Raw genomic sequence first — 19,515 nt, forward strand, 5'->3', positions numbered from 1 at the left:
TACATACATACATACATACATACATACATACATACATACATACATACATACATACATACATACATACATACAGTTGAAGTCGGAAGTTTACATACACTTAGGTTGGAGTCATTAGAACTTGTTTTTCAATCACTCCACAAATTTCTTGTTAACAAACCATAGTTTTGGCAAGTCGGTTAGGACATCTACTTTGTGCATGACACAAGTAATTGTTCTAACAATTGTTTACAGACAGATTATTTCACTTATATTTCACTGTATCACAATTCCAGTTTACATTCACTAAATTGACATTGCCTTTAAACAGCTTGGAAAATGCCAGAAAATGATGCTTCTGATAGGCTAATTGACATCATTTGAGTCATTTGGAGGTGTACCTGTGGATGTATTTCAAGGCCTACCTTCAATCTCAGTGCTTCTTTGCTTGACATCATTGGAAAATCAGAAGAAATCAGCCAAGACCTCAGAAAAAAATAGTAGACCTCCAAAAGTCTGGTTCATCCTTGGGAGCAATTTCCAAATGCCTGAAGGTACCATGTTCATCTGTACAAACAATAGTACGCAAGTATAAACACCATGGGACCACACAGTAGTCATACCGCTCCTAGAGATGAACGTACTTTGGTGCGAAAAGTGCAAATCAATCCCAGAACAACAGCAAAGGACCTTGTGAAGATGCTGGAGGAAACAGGTGCACTTCACAAAATAGATGGCATCATGAGTTAGGAAAATTATGTGGATTTATTTCAGCAACATCTCAAGACATCAGTTAAAGCTTGGTCGCAAATGGGTCTTCCAAATGGACATTGACCCCAAGCATACTTCCAAAGTTGTGGCAAAATGGCTTAAGGACAACAAAGTCAAGGTATTGGAGTGGCCATCACAAAGCTCTGACCTCAATCCAATAGAAAATGTGTGGGCAGAACTGAAAAAGTGTGTGCGAGCAAGGAGGCCTACAAACCTGACTCAGTTACACCAGCTCTGTCAGGAGGAATGGGCCAACATTCACCCAACTTATTGTGGGAAGCTTGTGGAATGCTACCCAAAACGTTTGACCGAAGTTCAACAATTTAAAGCCAATGCTACCAAATGCTAATTTAGTGTATGTAAACGTCTGACCCACTGGGAATGTGATGAAAGAAATAAAAGCTGAAATAAATCATTCTCTCTACTATTATTCTGACATTTCACATTCTTAAAATAAAGTGGTGATCCTAACTGACCTATGAAATTGAATTTTTACTAGGATTAAATGTCAGGAATTGTGAAAAACGTAGTTTAAATGTATGTGGACACCTGCTTTTCGAACATCTCATTCCAAAATCATGAGCAAAATCATATGGAGTTGGTCCACCCTTTGCTGCTTCTGGGAAGACTTTTCATCAAATGTTGGAACATTGCTGTGGGGACTTACATTCAGCCACAATAGCATTAGTGAGGTCGGGGGCTGATGTTGGGCGATTAGGCCTGGCTCGCAATGGATTTGAGATCAGGGCTCTGTGCAGGCCAATCAAGTTCTTTTACACCGATCTCGACAAACCATTTCTTTATGGACCTTGCTTTGTGCACGGGAGTATTGTCATGCTAAAACCTGAAAGGGCCTTCCCCAAACTGTTGCCACAAAGTTGGAAGCACAGAATCGTCTATAATGTCATTGTATGCTGTAGCGTTAAGATGTACCTTCACTGGAACTAAGGGACCTAGATCGAACTATGAAAAACAGCCCAAGACCATTATTCCTCCTCCAACAAACTTTACAGTTGGCACTATGCATTCGGGCAGGTAGCGTTCTCCTGGCATCCGCCAAACCCATATTCATCCATCGGACTGCCACATGGTGAAGCATGATTCATCACTCCAGAGAACGTGTCTCCACTGCTCCAATGGTGTGAGCTTTACACCATTCCAGCTGATGCTTGGCATTGTGCATGGTGATCTTAGGCTTGTGTGCGCCTGCTCGGCCATGGAAACCCATTTCATAAAGCTCCTTACTAAGTTCTAGTGCTGACGTTGCTCCCAGAGGCAGTTTGGAACTCGGTAGTGAGTGTTGCAACCGAGGACAGACAATTTTTATGTGCTTCAGCACTTGGCGGTCCCATTCTGTGAGCTTGAGTGGCCTACCACTTCGCGTCTAAGCCGTTGTTACTCCTAGAGGATTTCACTTCACAATAACAGCACTAGTGTGTGTATATGTACACATATATATCTGCGTGTGTGTGTGTGTGTGTTTGTTGGCTCTCCAGCTCCACTCTAATGGCAAAAGTCAACAGCAGGACTCCGGGGCAGAATCTATGCCTAACAAGGATGACCTCAGTGCTGAACTCTTGTTAGCTGCATTGTGGAACCAGGGCCTGGCTCTGAAAACAGCCACTATGCGAGACGTATCTCTGTCCCCCACTATCAACCTAAGTAGGATTTTCTATGCTCCGGGCTATGGCACCACCCCTGAGGTCTGTCTCTCTCTCGTCCTCCTCCTCTACACAGGGTGTTGAAGGAGTATCTAGGGGAGAAAGAGGTGGAGCTGTCCCTAACCTTTGATGCGGTGGAGGAGACGGACCTGGGCAACTACACCTGCTTTGTGGAGAACCATATCGGGCGGAGGAGTGGCAGCGCCATCCTGCAGAAGAAAGGTATGCTTGGCCTCAAAACTGCTGCTTCTGCCTAAGCTGCTGCTATGACAGCAACACTTTAGGCTAACAGATTATGGGTAATGTCTCCCTGGGGAGGGGTGCGGCGGTGCAACGTCAGGCCTCAGCGCCATCCCACCTCCCTCGCCATTCCCTCCTGGAGGGGGGTGTCCCGCTGTGTCTCTTCTAATGGGACAGGTGATTAAAGCCACAACTAATGACGACCTTCCTTCTTCTGGTTCTGTCCTTCCAGAGGAGTGGTTAAGTACAGGAGGGTAAACACCCAAGGATCACTGAGAGACACTGACAGTGTCCCTCTCCCTATCTCTCTATCTCTGTCTTTATATCTCTGTCTTTATCTGCCTTTCTATCTCTCTTTTCCTATTATTCTGCATTTGTCTCGCTCCCTCTCTCCCCTTACCCCCCCCCCTCGCGCTCCTTTTCCCTCTCCCGCTCTTGCTCTCTGTCGCTCTCTCCCTTCCTTCTTCCCTCCCCCTTTTTCTTTCTCTCTGTCCCCACTTTCTCCCTCCCTCCCTCCCTCCCTCTCTTTCTCTGATTATGCGTAGGGAGGAGCACAACCTCTGACTCATGCTAAGCAGTTCATTTAGTTCAGACTCAGCCTAAGATTGGTCAGAGGAGACAGGGGGTACCATTGTCACATAGTATTCGTGCAAGTAACAGTCAATTAGGGATGAGAGCATTATCTCCGTTTCCCATTTGGGCAGTGACTAATTAAAACCCCATTTCCTCCTGCCAAATTTGTCTAATAATACTGTGTCATTCTATATGTATCATTCAATGAGGGTAAAGGTAAGGGACCTGGCTAAACTGAGATGTATACTTGGAGAAATACATTTAGGAAGCGATTGTATGGAGATGAATGTTGCTAGGTAGGTAGTGAAAACCATGAGTACTGAAAGAGCATGAGTTTGCAGACAGCAGACTTTGATCCCCGTTTCTCTTTGTCTTGGAAAGGCAGATATGCTTGAGTCACAGCTTTATAAGTGCATTGTAAACTAGATTTTGGCTGAGAGCAAATGTATGTTTCATAGCCTCAGCACAATGAAAAACTACAACTGTGAATTGTCTGCTTCGTATGCACCAACATAGTATTATAGCAGGTCACAAAAGGGCAAAATTAGTCTAATGGAATCAAATATAATACTTATATATTTTATGTTACAATATTGCATGAAAGATTCATCCCAAATGCCCTCCTAACCTCCCAAAGAGCTGAGTCATCATCTCAAGGCATTGTTGTGGCTTAAGTGTCTCGTTTCACAAGGAAAACAATTCATTCAAAAATGTATTTCAGACCCTCGAGCACATTCATATAGCCATTAATGAGGAAAACAGCGTAATTTGTACCTATTAACTTTAGGTTCGTCAGCATACAGTGTACTGTATAATTTAGATAATTTTGAAAATATGTAAACAAATAGCATGTAGGGCAGCACAGACTAGATCAGACAAGTAGATCAGTGTTGGGGGGAAAAATGCATCCAAATATTTGGTCCATAAATATTTAATTCCCCATAAAACATGAGAAATCCTTCCCGCTCCAGTTTTGAAATATTGCTCAGCAAATGAGTGTCCTGAATATGCAGTATTTAAATATTAGTAGGAAGTACAGAACTGTACTATTACTTTGGACATCAGTTTAGTTCAGTTCAGGTTTCTCCATGAGAAGGAATGAGTGGTCCTGTGTTCTACACTGTCTGGTCTTGGAGTGAGGCTACAGAGACCTCTACTGGCCACTGTTCACTGGGCTAAACACGAATCATCACGGCCCATAGAACACATGACAGAACACATGCAACATAATGGAGGAGCACTTTATAATCAAGCATAAACATTGAGGGCTCTACTCACAGTATTGATCTGTGTTGTATACGTGTGGGATGTTAGAGTAATGCTTGTAGTGAATGGCAATGGAACCTCCTTGTATTGTTCAACTGCAGCTGAATTGTGGTTTCACAGGGATGACTACAGGGCCCCTGTTCATAAAGCATCTCAGAGTAGGAGCGCTGATCTAGGATCAGTTTAGCCTTTTAGATCATAAATTAATAAGATTACAAGGATAGTGGGAACCTGATCCTATATCAACACTTCTGCTCTGAGATGCTGTATGAATACAGGCCCAGATTGCTGAAGTGGTTTAGCTCAATAGGACATATACCTATTTTGATAAAAACAGAATGTATAAGGAAATGGCACGCCGACCCATCATCCCTCTCTTCTTAAAGGTTTTATGATTTCACAGATGAGTGCATTCACACACCAACATACCAAGTACCCCAGTGCTGTGTGTCAGTGACGAGTGGCCCGACAGATAGTGTAATGTCTGACAGATGCAGGATGAGAAATTATGCTGCTATCATCTGGAGTGACTGCAGCTAAGATTTATGGCTCATATTTGGTGAATGGCAGCAGAGCAAACATGAACGATTATAGCTAGTTTTGCACCCCCTCGGCCCCCTTTCATACACACGTACGCACGCACACACCTTCAATATTGCGTGTGAAAGCATAGAACGAAGAAATGTTCTCATATCTCTGTCTTTCTGCTGTGTTTCTCATAAAGAATATATATGACAGTTCAATTGAACTCAATTCAGATGAATGCTTGGTTCTTCATGCAGTATTTCCTCACAGAACACTTGAAAATGACTTAATTGAACCCTATAGGCCCCCAAGAACTGTGAACGTAAGCTTCTGTTGACATTGCAACGAAAACACTCTTTAGTAGAAAGATACAGAGGAATTGTGGTAGGGGAAAATGTCTTGAGTAATGTTAGTATGTTGTGGCAGTAAGTGTCTTATTTCTCCGTTTCTCCTCAGACTCTTCATAGATCGCTCTCTGTATGTTTATATTTGTTCTCTACCAGACATGTCATCATATCTATCTTTCTGTTCTGTTTCTATCTCCTGTACCAGACATGTACAGGCTAGAGCTGGCTGGTGGACTAGGGGCCATCCTGCTTCTTCTGGGCTTCTTCACGGCCATCTACAAGTGCTACAATGTGGAGATCATGCTCTGCTACCGGAGGCACTTTGGGAGCGACGAGACAGAGGACGGTGAGTGTGTGTCACCTGGGGCTGGGCTGGGTGTGTCCTACGCGACCAGTTCTGGGCCTATAGCCCACCCAGTGAGATTCTCAGAGCAGGGAAAAGGTCAGTCGCAGCTCTCAGCGCCCCCGGAGACTGTAACAAAAGTGGTATTCTCACCGTATTAAGGATTCATGCGAGAGAAAAAAGTATCTGTTTGAAATTCATGAGAACTAGAGCTGATGCTCCTTATTTTAGTGACACAGAATTACTTACCATTCTGGCCACTTATCCCATAGTTGTCTGTATCCACACTTATTTGTTTTAGGATTTAAGTTTCACATGTATATGACATGGTTGTCACTTTCTAGGATAGATCCCCTTTCTATACATTCACAATAGAGACATACAGCATTTTTGTTGTTAAACAACTATGTCATGTCATACTCATATTCATCTAGAATTCTCATTTGGTAACAGAAAACTGTCTCTTTGTCTTTGTCTCTTCACCCACAGACAACAAGGAGTATGATGCATATTTGTCCTACACAAAAGTGGAGCTGGATTCGATGAACAGGGGCTCCAGTGAAGAGGAGCAGTTTGCTCTGGAGATCCTCCCAGATGTTCTGGAGAAACACTACGGATACAAGCTCTTCATCCCCGACCGGGACCTCATCCCTAGCAGTCACAGCAGTGAGTGATCCCTCCCATCCCTTCGTCTCTCCCTCCACCCCCCCCCATCTATATCCCTCATGGGAGGGCTTCTCTTTGTGATCTAGGTCTACCTCCATCCATCTCGCTCTCTCTTCCTTCCTCCCTCTATCTATCCATCCATCCATCTACCCATCCCTCCCTCTCTCCATCTCCACAACTCTGTCCCTAGTGGGAAGGCTTCCACCCACTGCCCAGAATTCATTTGACTGTCAAGAAGAATCAAGACAGACGCACATCTTAATCTCCTTTGCCGTGGCTGTATTTGTTCTGTCATCGCCAATATAAGGGTGGTGTGTGTTGTGGTGTGCTTTGAGGGCCTGCATATACTGTGTTATCTGTCAATGATGGATCTCCCATCTCCACAAGGCAGCTACTGTACCGTTTATTGGTGTTGGCATCTTATTTGGGAGTGTAATTGATGTAAAGTAGTTACATGTATGGTAAACGCAGCGAGGAACTGTAATTCAGCAACTGTATGTATGGTTTACCAGTACATTACATAAGCTTGATGTACAGTGCATTCGGAAAGTATTCGGACCCCTTGACTTTTCCACATTTTGTTACGTTACAGCCTTATTCTAAAATGTATTCAATCGTTTTTCCCCCTCATCAATCTGCGCACAATACCCCATAATGAGGTTTTTAGAAATGTTTCCAAATGTATCTATAAAAAAAATACACAAGTACTCAGTACGTTGTTGAAGCACCTTTGGCAGCAATTACAGCCTCGAGTCTTATTGGGTATGACGCTACATGCTTGGCACACCTGTATTTGGGGAGTTTCTCCCATTCTTCTCTGCAGATCCTCTCAAGCTCTGTCTGGTTGGATGAGGAGCGTCGCTGCACCGCTATTTTCAGGTCTCTACAGAGATGTTCGTTAGGGTTCAAGTCCGGACTCTGGCTGGGCCACTCAAGGACATTCAGAGACATGTCCTGAAGCCAGTCCTGCGTTGTCTTGGCTGTGGTTTGGGTCGTTGTCCTGTTGGAAGGTGAACGTTCACCCCAGTCTGAGGTCCTGAGCGCACTGGAGCAGGTTTTCATCAAGGATCTCTCTGTACTTTGCTCCGTTCATCTTTCCCTCGATCCTGACTAGTCCCCTAGTCCATGACGCTGAAAAGAATCCCCCACAGCATGATGCTGCCACAACCATGCTTCACCGTAGGGATGGTGCCAGGTTTCCTCCAGACCTGACGCTTGGCATTCAGGCCAAAGAGTTCAATCTTGGTTTCATCAGACCAGAGAATCTTGTTTCTCATGGTTTGAGAGTGCTTTAGGTACCTTTTGGCAAACTGTGCCTTTTACTGAGGACTGGCTTCCGTCTGTCCACCCTACCATAAAGGCCTGATTGATTGAGTGGAGGTTTTCCCATCTCCACAGAGGTACTCTGGCGCTCTGACATAGTGACCATCGGGTCATCTCCCTTAACCAAGGCCCTTCTCCCCCAATTGCTCAGTTTGGCCGGTCAACCAGCTCTAGGAAGAGTCTGGGTGGTTCCAAACTTCTTCCATTCAAAAATGAGGGAGGCCACTGTGTTCTTGGGGACCTTCAATGCTGCAGAAAGTTTTCCGTACCCTTCCCCAGATCTGTGCCTCGACACAATCCTGCCTTCGGAGCTCTATGGACAATTCCTTCGACCTCATGGCTTGATGTTTGCTCTGACATGCACTGTCAACTGTGGGACCTTACAGCGACAGGTGTGTGCCTTTCCAAATCATGTCCAATCAATTAAATTTACCACAGGTGGACTCCAATCAAGTTGTAGAAACATCTGAAGGATGATCAATGGAAACAGGATGCACCTATGTAAATAATTTTTTTATACATTCGCACAAATTTCTAAAAATCTGTTTTCAATTTGTCATTATAGGGTATTGTGTGTAGATTGATTAGGGTGGAAAATGTATTTAAATCATTTTAGAATAAGGCTGTAACGTAACAAAATGTGGATGAAGTCAAGGGTTCTGAATACTTTCCGACTCCACTGTATGTCAATTCATCTTGTTATACTTTTATACACACAGCCAAAGGTGCATGCACACAAGCACACTCACATCTCTCCACCTATGGCATTTTGCCCCATACAAAAAATTATATTCCCACCTTGCACTACAAATATATTGCAAACTAATGTCCATTCCTTGCATAATTTAACATGCAGTGAATTCAAAATAAATCAAAAACTGCTTAGGCTGGTCAAAGCCATGCTTACATAAATAAACTGCTTTCTAAGTGTGTTTGCTCGCTGGCACACCATGGGGCTCAGTAGGGTGTATTGATAGTGCTGCATAGGTAATGAATTATAGAGAAGTGTTCAGTTCCTTGAGAGGCAGGCTGCCATCATTAGTACCAACGCACTTACAGATCAGGCCAACACGACCAAATAACAACGTGTTTAAATGCCTCATTTAGAGAGAGAGAGAGAGAGAGAGATTAATTGATTTATGTAATCATCAGCATATGAAAAACGGGGAGAGAATTTTTTTTAAATAGCACTCTAGCTCAGTCCCGCCCATACAAATTGTACTATTTATGCACAGCAAATTGACCGTGAAATTGCAATGTGTTGTTGCTCTTCCATCATTAATTTGGTTAGGAACTGGCAAGAAATGAAAGAAAGAGCATTTCAAATCAAATCCACCAACATCGCAAGGTTAACATATTTATACATATTTCATTGCCAATTAAACATCTGAATGTCTATTCAATTAATATCAATGTATGTTAATGTAACATTGTAAAGATATGAATCTATCTGACCCTTTTTGAACTCTCTCAGTATGGTGCCTCTGTATTCGCAAGTCTGATCATTACCCCCAATACATATTTATGGTTGAATCTATTAGGGATATGTCCATGAAAAACACAACATTATCTCAATATCCATACTAGACGAGACTTGGGGCCCTGCAGGAAAAACAACACATAACAAAAGGGTTGAGCTGCTACCCTCGCTAAGTGTATCCTTTATTTAACATTGGCCTCATTATTTCTCCACTACATATTGCTAAAGTTTTATACACAAGTAAGGAGAAAGGATCTCATTTGCGAAGGTTTGCTTTGGTGCTCCCTGTGCTCAGAGTTCTATTTTCAGGCGGCCGTTAATACCTCCATATTGAAAAAGGTCTGACACGCTATCTTTCATCATAAGCCAGAAAAAAGGTTGATAGACAGTCTCAAGCTCCTTTAGCTCCGGTGCCACTGCCACATAATGTATGTGGTAGATTACTTTGAACAAAGTCCCCCACACAGCACATTCTTCAGCTGAGGTCGCTGCCTCTTAATATGTGCGAGGGGAGATCCCATTCCCCCCCATAAAAAAAAGCATTTCTAAGTGAATAGCCTAATACAAGACAATCTTGTATATGTCATCTTTTCATCGTAAGCCACATCGATTAAGCTGCATGGGTGTAAAAGGATGATCATTCAAATGTAAATTGGGTCCGAGTAACATTTAGTTGGAATTACATCAGACTTAACTCACTCTTTAGACTAGATAATGCAATTGTGTGCTGCCTGAGGGGAAGTGTGGTGTTTTTTTTATAGCCTTCTATATTCAGGGGTTTATTCTTAAATACATGCTCCATTAACCACAGTCTGGATACTGTGCTGTGTAAAGGAAGTTAGAGATCTGGGCCTGTGTCCACAAAGCGTTTCAGAGTAGGAGTGCTGATCTAGTATCAGTTTTACCATAGATCATAGTGAATAAGATTACATGGACAGATCCTGGATCAGCACTCCTACTTTAGGTTGTTTAGTTTGGCCCAACAATAATAAGATGATGTATCAAGTGTTTTGTTCATTTTCATTTTTTCTTTCTCGTGATCTCTGTTATAATGCTATTAATGGGATTAGGCCTTATGTTGACGTTCATGCTAATCGTCGTACGTATAGGAATGTGCGTTTATAGTAGGATATGGAGGTGGGGCATAAGTCGTGTGGTGGCGCTGGTGCCTGGGGTGGTGTTGGGTGTCAGGAAGGAAGACTTGGGGTTTAAGGGTGTGGTGTGTGGAGCAATGTGTGTGTAGCAGTGGTGTGGACGGTTAAGGTAGAGGAGGGCCAATGTGTGATGTGACACGTGCAGGTGTAAAAGACAGGGCCCCTGCGGGGGAAGGCAGGACACTCTGGACCATTACCCAGCCTGAGCCAGCCATCCGCTAAGAGCTAATATGGAATTTACCTCTTTACATCTCTCTCGCTCTCTGTCTCTCTCTCACCCTTCAACTTCCTGTTTTCTATGACTCATAGCCACCCTCTATTTAGCAGTGTACATGTTTTGCCTGCTTTTCAACAGGCTAATGACATTGCTATTGGAATATGCTCACGTACAGGTTTAGGATTAATACGTCCGGGTAGTGAGAAGCCTATATTGACTGAAATGATGGGTTTTTTTCAAGTGTGGTGTTGTCCTGATGCTGTCTGTTTGGCGCTATAGTGGGAATAGTTATAGGGGGTGTAATGTGACATAGATCAGAGTGTTGGTTGCTTCTGTGTTTTGTAATGTCTCGGGGTGTTGTTTTAGACCTGCAGCTTCATGCTGCTGTTATCTCAATTCTAAATGGACAAATATGAATGTTTTGTTAAATGCTATTCTTTGACATGCTCTCTCTTTCTTTCCCTTTCTCTGTATCATTCTGTATTTCTCCCTCTCTCTGTATCTGTTTCTTTCTTTCTTCCTCCCTCTCTCTCTCTGTATCTCTGTTTCTTTCTCCCTCTCTCTCTCTCTCTCTATCTCTCTGTCTCTCTCTCTGTATCTCTGTCTCTCTCTCTGTATCTGTTTCTCTCTCTGTATCTGTTTCTCTCTCTGTCTCTCCCTCTCCCTATTTCTCTTTGTATGTCTCTCTCTCTCCTCCAGTCTACATCGAGGACCTGGCGCGAAGTGTGGAGCAAAGCAGGCGGCTGATCATCGTGTTGACTCCTGAGTTTGTGGCCAAGCGTGGCTGGAGCATCTTCCAGCTGGAGACACGGCTCCACAGCATGCTGGTGACAGGGGAGATCAAGGTCATTATGATTGAGTGTGCTGACCTCAAGAGCGTCATCAACTACCAAGAGGTGGAGGCCCTGAAGAACACCATTAAAGTGCTCACCATCATCAAGTGGAGGGGCCCTAAGAGCAACGAGCTCAAGTCCAAGTTTTGGAAGCAGGTGATTTACGAGATGCCGGTAAAGAGGAAGGAGATGCTGTCTCGCCGGCAGGTGCTTGACTCCGGAGAGCAGGGCCTGTTCGGCGACCTGCAGACGGTCTCCACCATCGCCATGACGACCACGTCTGCCTCGCTGGCGCCCGCCCACCATGCCGAGATCCCAGACTTTAACCAGGCCGGCCACCCCCAGATGAGACACTACTGCACCCGTAGTTACGAGTATAAGATGCCCGGTTCCCCCTTGCAGATAGCCACCTTGAGTAACCGTCACATGTACTGCAATATCCCCATGACGCTGCTCAACGGACAGGTGACTCAGAACAACACGATGGGAAAGAGCAAGCAGGAGATCCACTTGAACAGCACATTCGTTCCTCTATCTGGAAGGGAACTCACAAGTGATATCTGGTAGACTGATATTCAGCAACTGGCTTGATGGCACCATTTTTATTTATTTATTTGAGCTTTTTTTTTATCTGCATGAAGACTCATTTAGACAAAACACTGATTAAAAAAAAAATAATTAAAGACTGAACACAATCATTTCTCACGGACTACTTTCATTGGCGATTAAATGTTTTATTTTTTTTCCGTTCAGCCATAAGAAAAAAAGGGAAAAAAGGGAAAAAAAGGAGTTGCTCCAGTCATCATTTTCTTACTTGAAAAATGTCTCCTTTTCTGAGATAAGTAAGACATTCAAAAACCTTGTTTTTAATGTTCAAGGTATTGTTATTATGTACAGTTTTCATATCTTCTATAAACATTCATGATGATTCCTTTGCGATGTTAATGGTGTATGAGTATGTGAGTGAATCCACATCAAATGATTCTGACCTGGGATACTTCATGGGAAAGGGGGACATTTCTCATTGCAGCACAATTCTGTAAAGACCGACTGAACACATTCTCTGTGAGCTTTAAACATTTTACAGTATATTTAAGCAAATCAATAATGTTTGAAGGTATTGTCATTGTTTGAGGCCAATTAAATATGAATATTTGAAATGTTTGATACAATATTTGTTTGAGTTGTATTCTGTGACTCTAGTTGCTGTCTCTTGATTTCTGCCTGTTACTTTGCTAATTCTATTTGGTAAAAACAAGAAGCCCTCATCAACTTTTTTTCGACTTCTCTCCTGAAATCCTCCCCTGCTTCTCATGCCTTCTTTCCTCCCTGTCGGCCATATTGTTTTCAGATTACTATTGAGTTGTCTCCTTGAGGATGACCTGCTCTCTAAAGGTTACAGATGGACTCAGTGTGGTGCTTTGGGAACCGATCGTAGTTTTGACTGACTGTATTGTAGAAATGGAATGGAACTGGGATCACCTGAGAGATATTTGCATTTGTATCTATTTTATTTCTTTTGTTTTGCAAAATGAGAACAGAATAGTCTTAAAGAAGCTTCCTCTTCTCAGCATAAGTTGCTTTGCTGCTTCTATCCTGGCTCCACCCTAGAGAATTCATCATATTTGTCTGCTTTGTTTTTTTAATATAGCACCCTCTATCTGTCTCATTGCGTTATAGCCGAAATACCAAGATTGTAAAAAAAAAAAAAGGATTTAGACAATGGTCTGAGCTTGGTGACCTTCAAGAGCAAACGAAAATACTAACCGCAGGAGGTCAAAGAGATTGCAAGCATCAGTCTGAACCATTGCTGAACTGCCCACAGATGTCTTCTCCAACATCAGTTATAAATCCTATGTTTATTTAATGCCTTTTTTTTCTGTTTGCAAGCTGATGGATTTTGATAGTGATTCCATGCCATGAATAGCCAGGGCATCAATGTGCATATGATGAAATCAAATAAAGAATTTTATGGGACCCTTGCGAATGGCTGTATATTAAATCATGTTGAAATCACACAGGTTGTTTACTGCTTGATTTATTCATACTTTGTTTGGTTTTGATTGTCATTGTAATGCTGTCACTTTACCTAAGTGGAGTAATAATATTCATCTATTTGGTGGAGTACAATATGTCATGCTTTCAATGGTCATACATGTCAGCTACTATTGCATCAGGAGTTTTAGTCTTTCCAAGTCGCAAAAACTGAAATAGTGTATGTTTGTTAGGCGGCCCTCTATTACCTATGGAAGCCCATTCCCGCACCTTCAAAAAAAATTTTGATACAATCCAAACATTTCGAGATAAGTCAAAATTGAGACACTAACGCAGAATTTCAAGATACTAACTTGACATTTCGAGATAGTAAAACACACATATAGGATATGTGTCTTCATTTGTAGCATTATGTGGCGATTTCCATCTATCCATGTTGCAAAGATCAGCAAACGTGTGCCGAACTGGCATATGCCCCAACACTTTTGATTTGGTTTTGTATTGACACAAAAGCATTGAAAATAGGGACAAAGTACTGTTGTTTAGACTGATTTGCCTCATAATTTGTCAACTCGTGCATAATTAACCTGTGCTTCAGTCTGATCAACTGTAGCCTACTGATAACAACCACAACTGCAGGTAGCCTAGAGAAGCCTATGCACTCTGATCCCCTCTGGCCAGGGGAAACGAAGCAGTAACGTCCTGTATTTATAGCCTAAGCTACTTAGAGCCTAAAATAGGCCTATTTATTTGTGTTAAGAGAAAATATGAATGTGATCAAATTTGGTTTATATTCAAACTTTGAGTGGCTAGGCAACCTAGACATTGAAATAAATCAAACAACACAATAGTGATGACATACATTAACTTTTTAATTACACGATGCAACCCTGCATAAAGCAAACTCAGCCCTGTTAGTTCTATTGTCCAATTGCAGTTGTTGTCTATTTATTTTAAACCATATGACCTGATTAGAAAACATTTGGTCCCATCATAGCCTCTATAAAACCATTTTACAGCTGATTTATTACTTTGTCATACCTTCCAACTAGAGTCCAGAGTTTTACCTGGTTAGGTTAGCCCCGTGGTTCTCAAACTTTCTGAGACCCCCAGAGGTTTCACTAGTTCACATGATTCACCTAATCAATGAGTCAGGTGTGCTCGTTCTGGAATAGATCAAATACATGAACCTGTTGGCAGTCCCCGAGAAGAGGCTAACTACCAGATCATGAAAAACTCTGGGTCCCAGGAACCCCCTCCTCATCTTGGACCTGTGGTGCCACCTCTGAAAGCATACAATGTTACAAATGAAGAAACTTATCCTTTAAGTATGTTCTACTATCTAAACATTTTTTACTTAGTATCTCAATCTTTAGATAGTATCGAGAAATTTTGACTGACGTAACTAGAGATTTCGATTTGTATCTAGACATTTTTAAATAGTATCTAAAAATGTTGACTTAAGTATCTCGAAATGTTTACTTAGTATCTCTAAACTTTGAGATAGTATCACGAAATGTTGAATTAGTATCTAGAGATGTTACGATAGTATCTCGAAATTTTGACTTACGTATCTAGACATTTCGATAGTATCTTGACATTTTTACTTACATATCTAAAAATGTTGACTTCGTTTCTCATCATTTCTATTTGGTATCTCGACATTTTGAGGTAGTATCACAGAATTGTGACTTATACATCTTGAAATATCAACTTAGTATCTAGAAATTTTGAAATAGTATCATAAAATTTTGACTTAGTATCTAGAAATGTGGAGATAGAATCTCAACATTTTTACTTAACTTACGTATCTTGACATTTTTACTTAGTATCTTGAAATTTGGAGATAGTATACATTTTTTATATCGACATTAAAAAACCATGTGGTGGGAATGAGCTTCCATAATTACATATGGGCTAACCAACATATAACCAAAATACACACACACACACACACACACATTCTCAAAATGTCTAGATACCATCAAAAAAAATTGAGTTAGTAGCATTGCAAGGTGATTTCCGTCTATCCATGATTCAGAGACGAGCACAGCAATAACCTTCCAGGTATGTATAGTTAATTACACATTCTGTGTGTGTATGTGTGCATGCTTGTGTTTGTCTGCCAAAATGTACTTAATGAATTCAAAATAATCTGTAGTGAGACAAAATAATATTAACTTTATGGATTGATAGTTTTGATAGACATTTATATAACTTTAGTATGGAATGGTTTTCTGTGTGTTGGATTCAATGTATTTGACCTACACTGGCAGGGTCTACAGACAATCACGGATTACAAAGGGAAAACCAGCCACGTCGCAGACACCGACGTCTTGCTCCCGGACAAGCTGAACATCTTCTTTGTCCGCTTTGTGGATAACACAGTGCTACCAGTGCGGCCTGCTCCCAAGGATTGTGGACTCTCATTCTCTGTGGCCGACGTGAGTAAGACATTTAAGCGTGTTAACCCTGGCAAGGCTGCCAGCCCAGACAGCATCCCTACCCTCATCCTCAGAGCATGAGCAGACCAGCTGGCTGGAGTGTTTACAGACATATTCGATCTCTCCCTATCCCAGTCTGCTGTCCCCACTTGCTTCAAGATATCCACCATTGTCCCTGTACCAAAGAAAGCAAAAGGTGACTGAACTAAATGACTATCGCTCCTTAACACTCACTTTTGAGAGAGGCTAGTTAAGGATCATATGATCTCTTCTTTACCGTTACACCCTAGATCAACTTCGAATTTGCATACCGCCACAATAGGTCCACAAACAATGCAATCGCCATCACACTGCCCTATCCCCCATGTCACAGAAAGATGTCAGTGTCTGCGATGTGGCTTGTTTTCCCTTTGTAATCTGTGATTGTCTGTAGACCCTGCCAGTATAGGTCAAATACATTGAATAGACAAGAGGAACACCTATGTAAGAATGCTGTTCATTGACTATAGCTCAGCCTTCAACACCATAGTACACTTCAAGCTCATCATTAAGCTTGGGCCCTGGGTCTGAACCCTGCCCTGTGCAATTGGTTCATAGACAGCCCGGGATCGAACCAGGGTCTGTAGTGGCGCCTCTAGCACTGAGATGCAGTGCCTTAGATCTCTGCGCTCAGGAAAGCTTCAAGTTGCTCAGCGTACACATCACTGACAATCTGAAAAAGTCCACCCACACAGGCAGTGTGGTGAAGAAGGCGCAACAGCGCCTCCTCAGGCTGAAGAAATGTGGCTTGGCCCCTAAGACCCTCACAAACTTTTACAGATACAGAATTGAGAGCATCCTGTCGGGCTGTATCACCGACTGGTACGGAAACTGGTACGGCTCGCAACCGCAGGGCTCTCCAGAGGGTGGTGAGGTCTGCCCAATACATCACAAGGGGGGCACACTACCTGCCCTCCAGGACACCTACAGCACCCGATGTCACAGGAAGGTCAAAAAGATCATCAAGGACAACAACCACCCCAGCCACTGCCTGTTCACCCCGCTATCATCCAAGACGGTGAGGTCAGTACAGGTGCATCAAAGCTGGGACCGAGAGACTGAAAAACAGCTTCTATCTCAAGGCCATCACAGTGTTAAATAGCTATCACTAGCTGGCTACCACCCGGTTATTCAACAATGCACCTTAGAGGCTCTATCCCATTACATAGACATGGAATCACTGGTCACTTTAATAATGGAACACTAGTCACGTTACAGTCTTTTACATTCGCTGTCATCCTTTTGTCCAATTTGTAGTCACATTTTCAAAACTCTAAACACAATTAGCACAACATCCATCTGTTGTGGACCATAGCATTAACACAATTCATGTTGTTTTCACAGAATATGCAGTCAATTAACACGTTTCTAAAATGCTTGAATTGTCTTTACATACAAGCTTACTCAATACCAGAATTATGGATCTTTCTTGTCTTATTTACAATTGCTTGCACACAGCATGCCAGAAATGAAGAGCTAATATTTAAAACCTTAAATATAGTATAAATAACCTACTTCTGCAACAACAGCAGCTCAAAAGCTGTATTGAAACAGCTGATAAGCATTTTTGAATGAAAAGATCATTGAAACATTGAGAAATAGCTGATTTACTGTAAGTTGTGTAAAATAGACCAACTACAGCTGATTCCAATCTCAATCGGAGACATAGCCAGGTGTTGTGGATACAGAACAACACAGAGGAGCAGAGAGAGAAAAATGTATGTCTATACAAGGGAGAGGAATAGTTGGACCAGGGAGAGGAGTAGCTGGACCAGGCAGAGGAGTAGTTGGACCAGGGAGAGGAGTAGCTGGACCAGCTAGGTTCAAAAAAATACAGTAGGACATACTGAAAAGCATTTATGCATACTGTGTTTGATTTCTTTCAGAGAGTCATGGAGTTGGAGGCTAATCAGACCCCACATTCATTTATGTAGACGAGGCAGGGTTTAACCTGGCGAAAACACGTAGGCGGGGAAGAAACATCATCGGGAAAAGGGCCACCGTTGATGTGCAGAGTCAGAGAGGAGCAAATATCACAATGTGCGCCGCAATCTCGAGTGCTGGTTTGGTCCTACAAAAATGCCAGATTGATCCCAATAACACTGAGCGCCTTCTTTTGTTTTTAGATGACCTCCACCAACAACTGGGGCCAGAAGCAGGAAGGGAACAGGTGGGAGGAATATATATCCACATAATTTTCCTACCTCATGATGCCATCTATTTTGTGAAGTGCACCAACCCTCCTGCAGCAAAGCACCCCCACAACATGATGCTGCCACCCCTGTGCTTCACGGTTGGGATGGTGTTCTTCGGCTTGCAAGCCTACCCCTATTTCCTCCAAACATAACAATGGTAATTATGGCCAAACAATTCTATTTTTGTTTCATCAGACCAGAGGACATTTCCCCAAAAAGTATGATCTTTGTCACCATGTGCAGTTGCAAACCGTAGTCTGGCTTTTTTATGGCGGTTTTGTAGCAGTGGTTTCTTCCTTGCTGAGTGGCCATTCAGGTTATGTCAATATAGAACTTGTTTTACTGTGGATATAGATACTTTTGTACCTGTTTCCTTCAGCATCTTCACAAGGTCCTTTGCTGTTGTTCTGGGATTGATTTGCACTTTTCACACCAAAGTACGTTCATCTCTAAGAGACAGAACGCATCTTCTTCCTGATCGGTATGACGGCTGCGTGGTCCCATGGGGTTTATACTTGCATACTATTGTTTGTACAGATGAACGTGGTACCTTCAGGCGTTTGGAAATTGCTCCCAAGTATGAACCAGACTTGTGGAGGTCTACTATTTTGACAACTTGCCAAAACTATAGTTTGTTAACAAGAGATTTGTTGAAAAAAGAGTTTTAATGACTCCAACCTAAGTGTATGTAAACTTCCGACTTCAACTTTATATTGTATTTGTGTGTGTGTGTGTGTGTGAGTTTGTCAGCCTAAATTTACTTTCATTAATGAATTGAGAATAATCTGTAGTCCGACTACAAAGTGCATAATATCCACTTCATGTAAATTATAACTCCGGTTTCGAGTGGTTTGCTGTGTGTTGGATTCAATGCATTGGACTGTAGAGAACGGTTGTTAAGGTAACAATATGCTGGCATTGTTTCATTTTGAAGAAATCATCAGTTCAGTTGTGCATGTCAAATGTGTGTGGGCGGGATTGAAGACTTTTATAGTTTCCTACGAGGCAGTAAAGAGAGGTATTTTGAGCAGCAGTGCTGATCCTAATCACAGGAAGAGTTAATTCAATACAATTTGTCAAATTACATGTATACTGAACAAAAATATAAATGCAATATGCAACAATTTCAGAGTTTACTTCATATAAGAGTTACAGTTCATATAATGAAATCAGTCAGTCCAAATAAATTCATTAGGCCCTAATCTATGCATTTCACATGACTGAGAATACAGATATGCATCTGTTGGTCAAAGATAACTTTTGAAAAAGGTAGGAGCGTGCATCAGAACACCAGTCAGTATCTGGTGTGCCCACCATTTGCCTCATGTAGCGCAACACATAGAGTTGATCAGACTGTTGATTGAGGCCTGTGGAATATTGTCCCACTCCTCTTCAATGGCTGAGCGAAGTTGCTGGATATTGGCGGGAACTGGACCACGCTGTCATACACGTTGATCCAGAGCATCC

The 19,515-nt window shown here is 42.2% G+C and overlaps 1 protein-coding gene across 1 annotated transcript in view; it reads left to right on the forward strand.

Annotated features, from left to right (window-relative positions):
• LOC109910097 (X-linked interleukin-1 receptor accessory protein-like 2) overlaps positions 1-13,093 on the forward strand; it is a 319,792-nt gene extending 306,699 nt beyond the window's left edge. The window contains exons 8-11 of the mRNA XM_031798117.1: positions 2,485-2,630; positions 5,565-5,705; positions 6,192-6,368; positions 11,242-13,093. Of these exons, the coding sequence (XP_031653977.1) occupies positions 2,485-2,630; positions 5,565-5,705; positions 6,192-6,368; positions 11,242-11,942 (1,165 nt within the window). The 3' untranslated portion in view covers positions 11,943-13,093. The remainder of the gene's footprint in view (positions 1-2,484; positions 2,631-5,564; positions 5,706-6,191; positions 6,369-11,241) is intronic.
• The last annotated feature ends 6,422 nt before the right edge of the window (positions 13,094-19,515 follow it).

Source organism: Oncorhynchus kisutch, linkage group LG19, assembly GCF_002021735.2.
Source record: "Oncorhynchus kisutch isolate 150728-3 linkage group LG19, Okis_V2, whole genome shotgun sequence".
In the NCBI taxonomy this organism is placed as follows: Eukaryota; Metazoa; Chordata; class Actinopteri; order Salmoniformes; family Salmonidae; genus Oncorhynchus; species Oncorhynchus kisutch.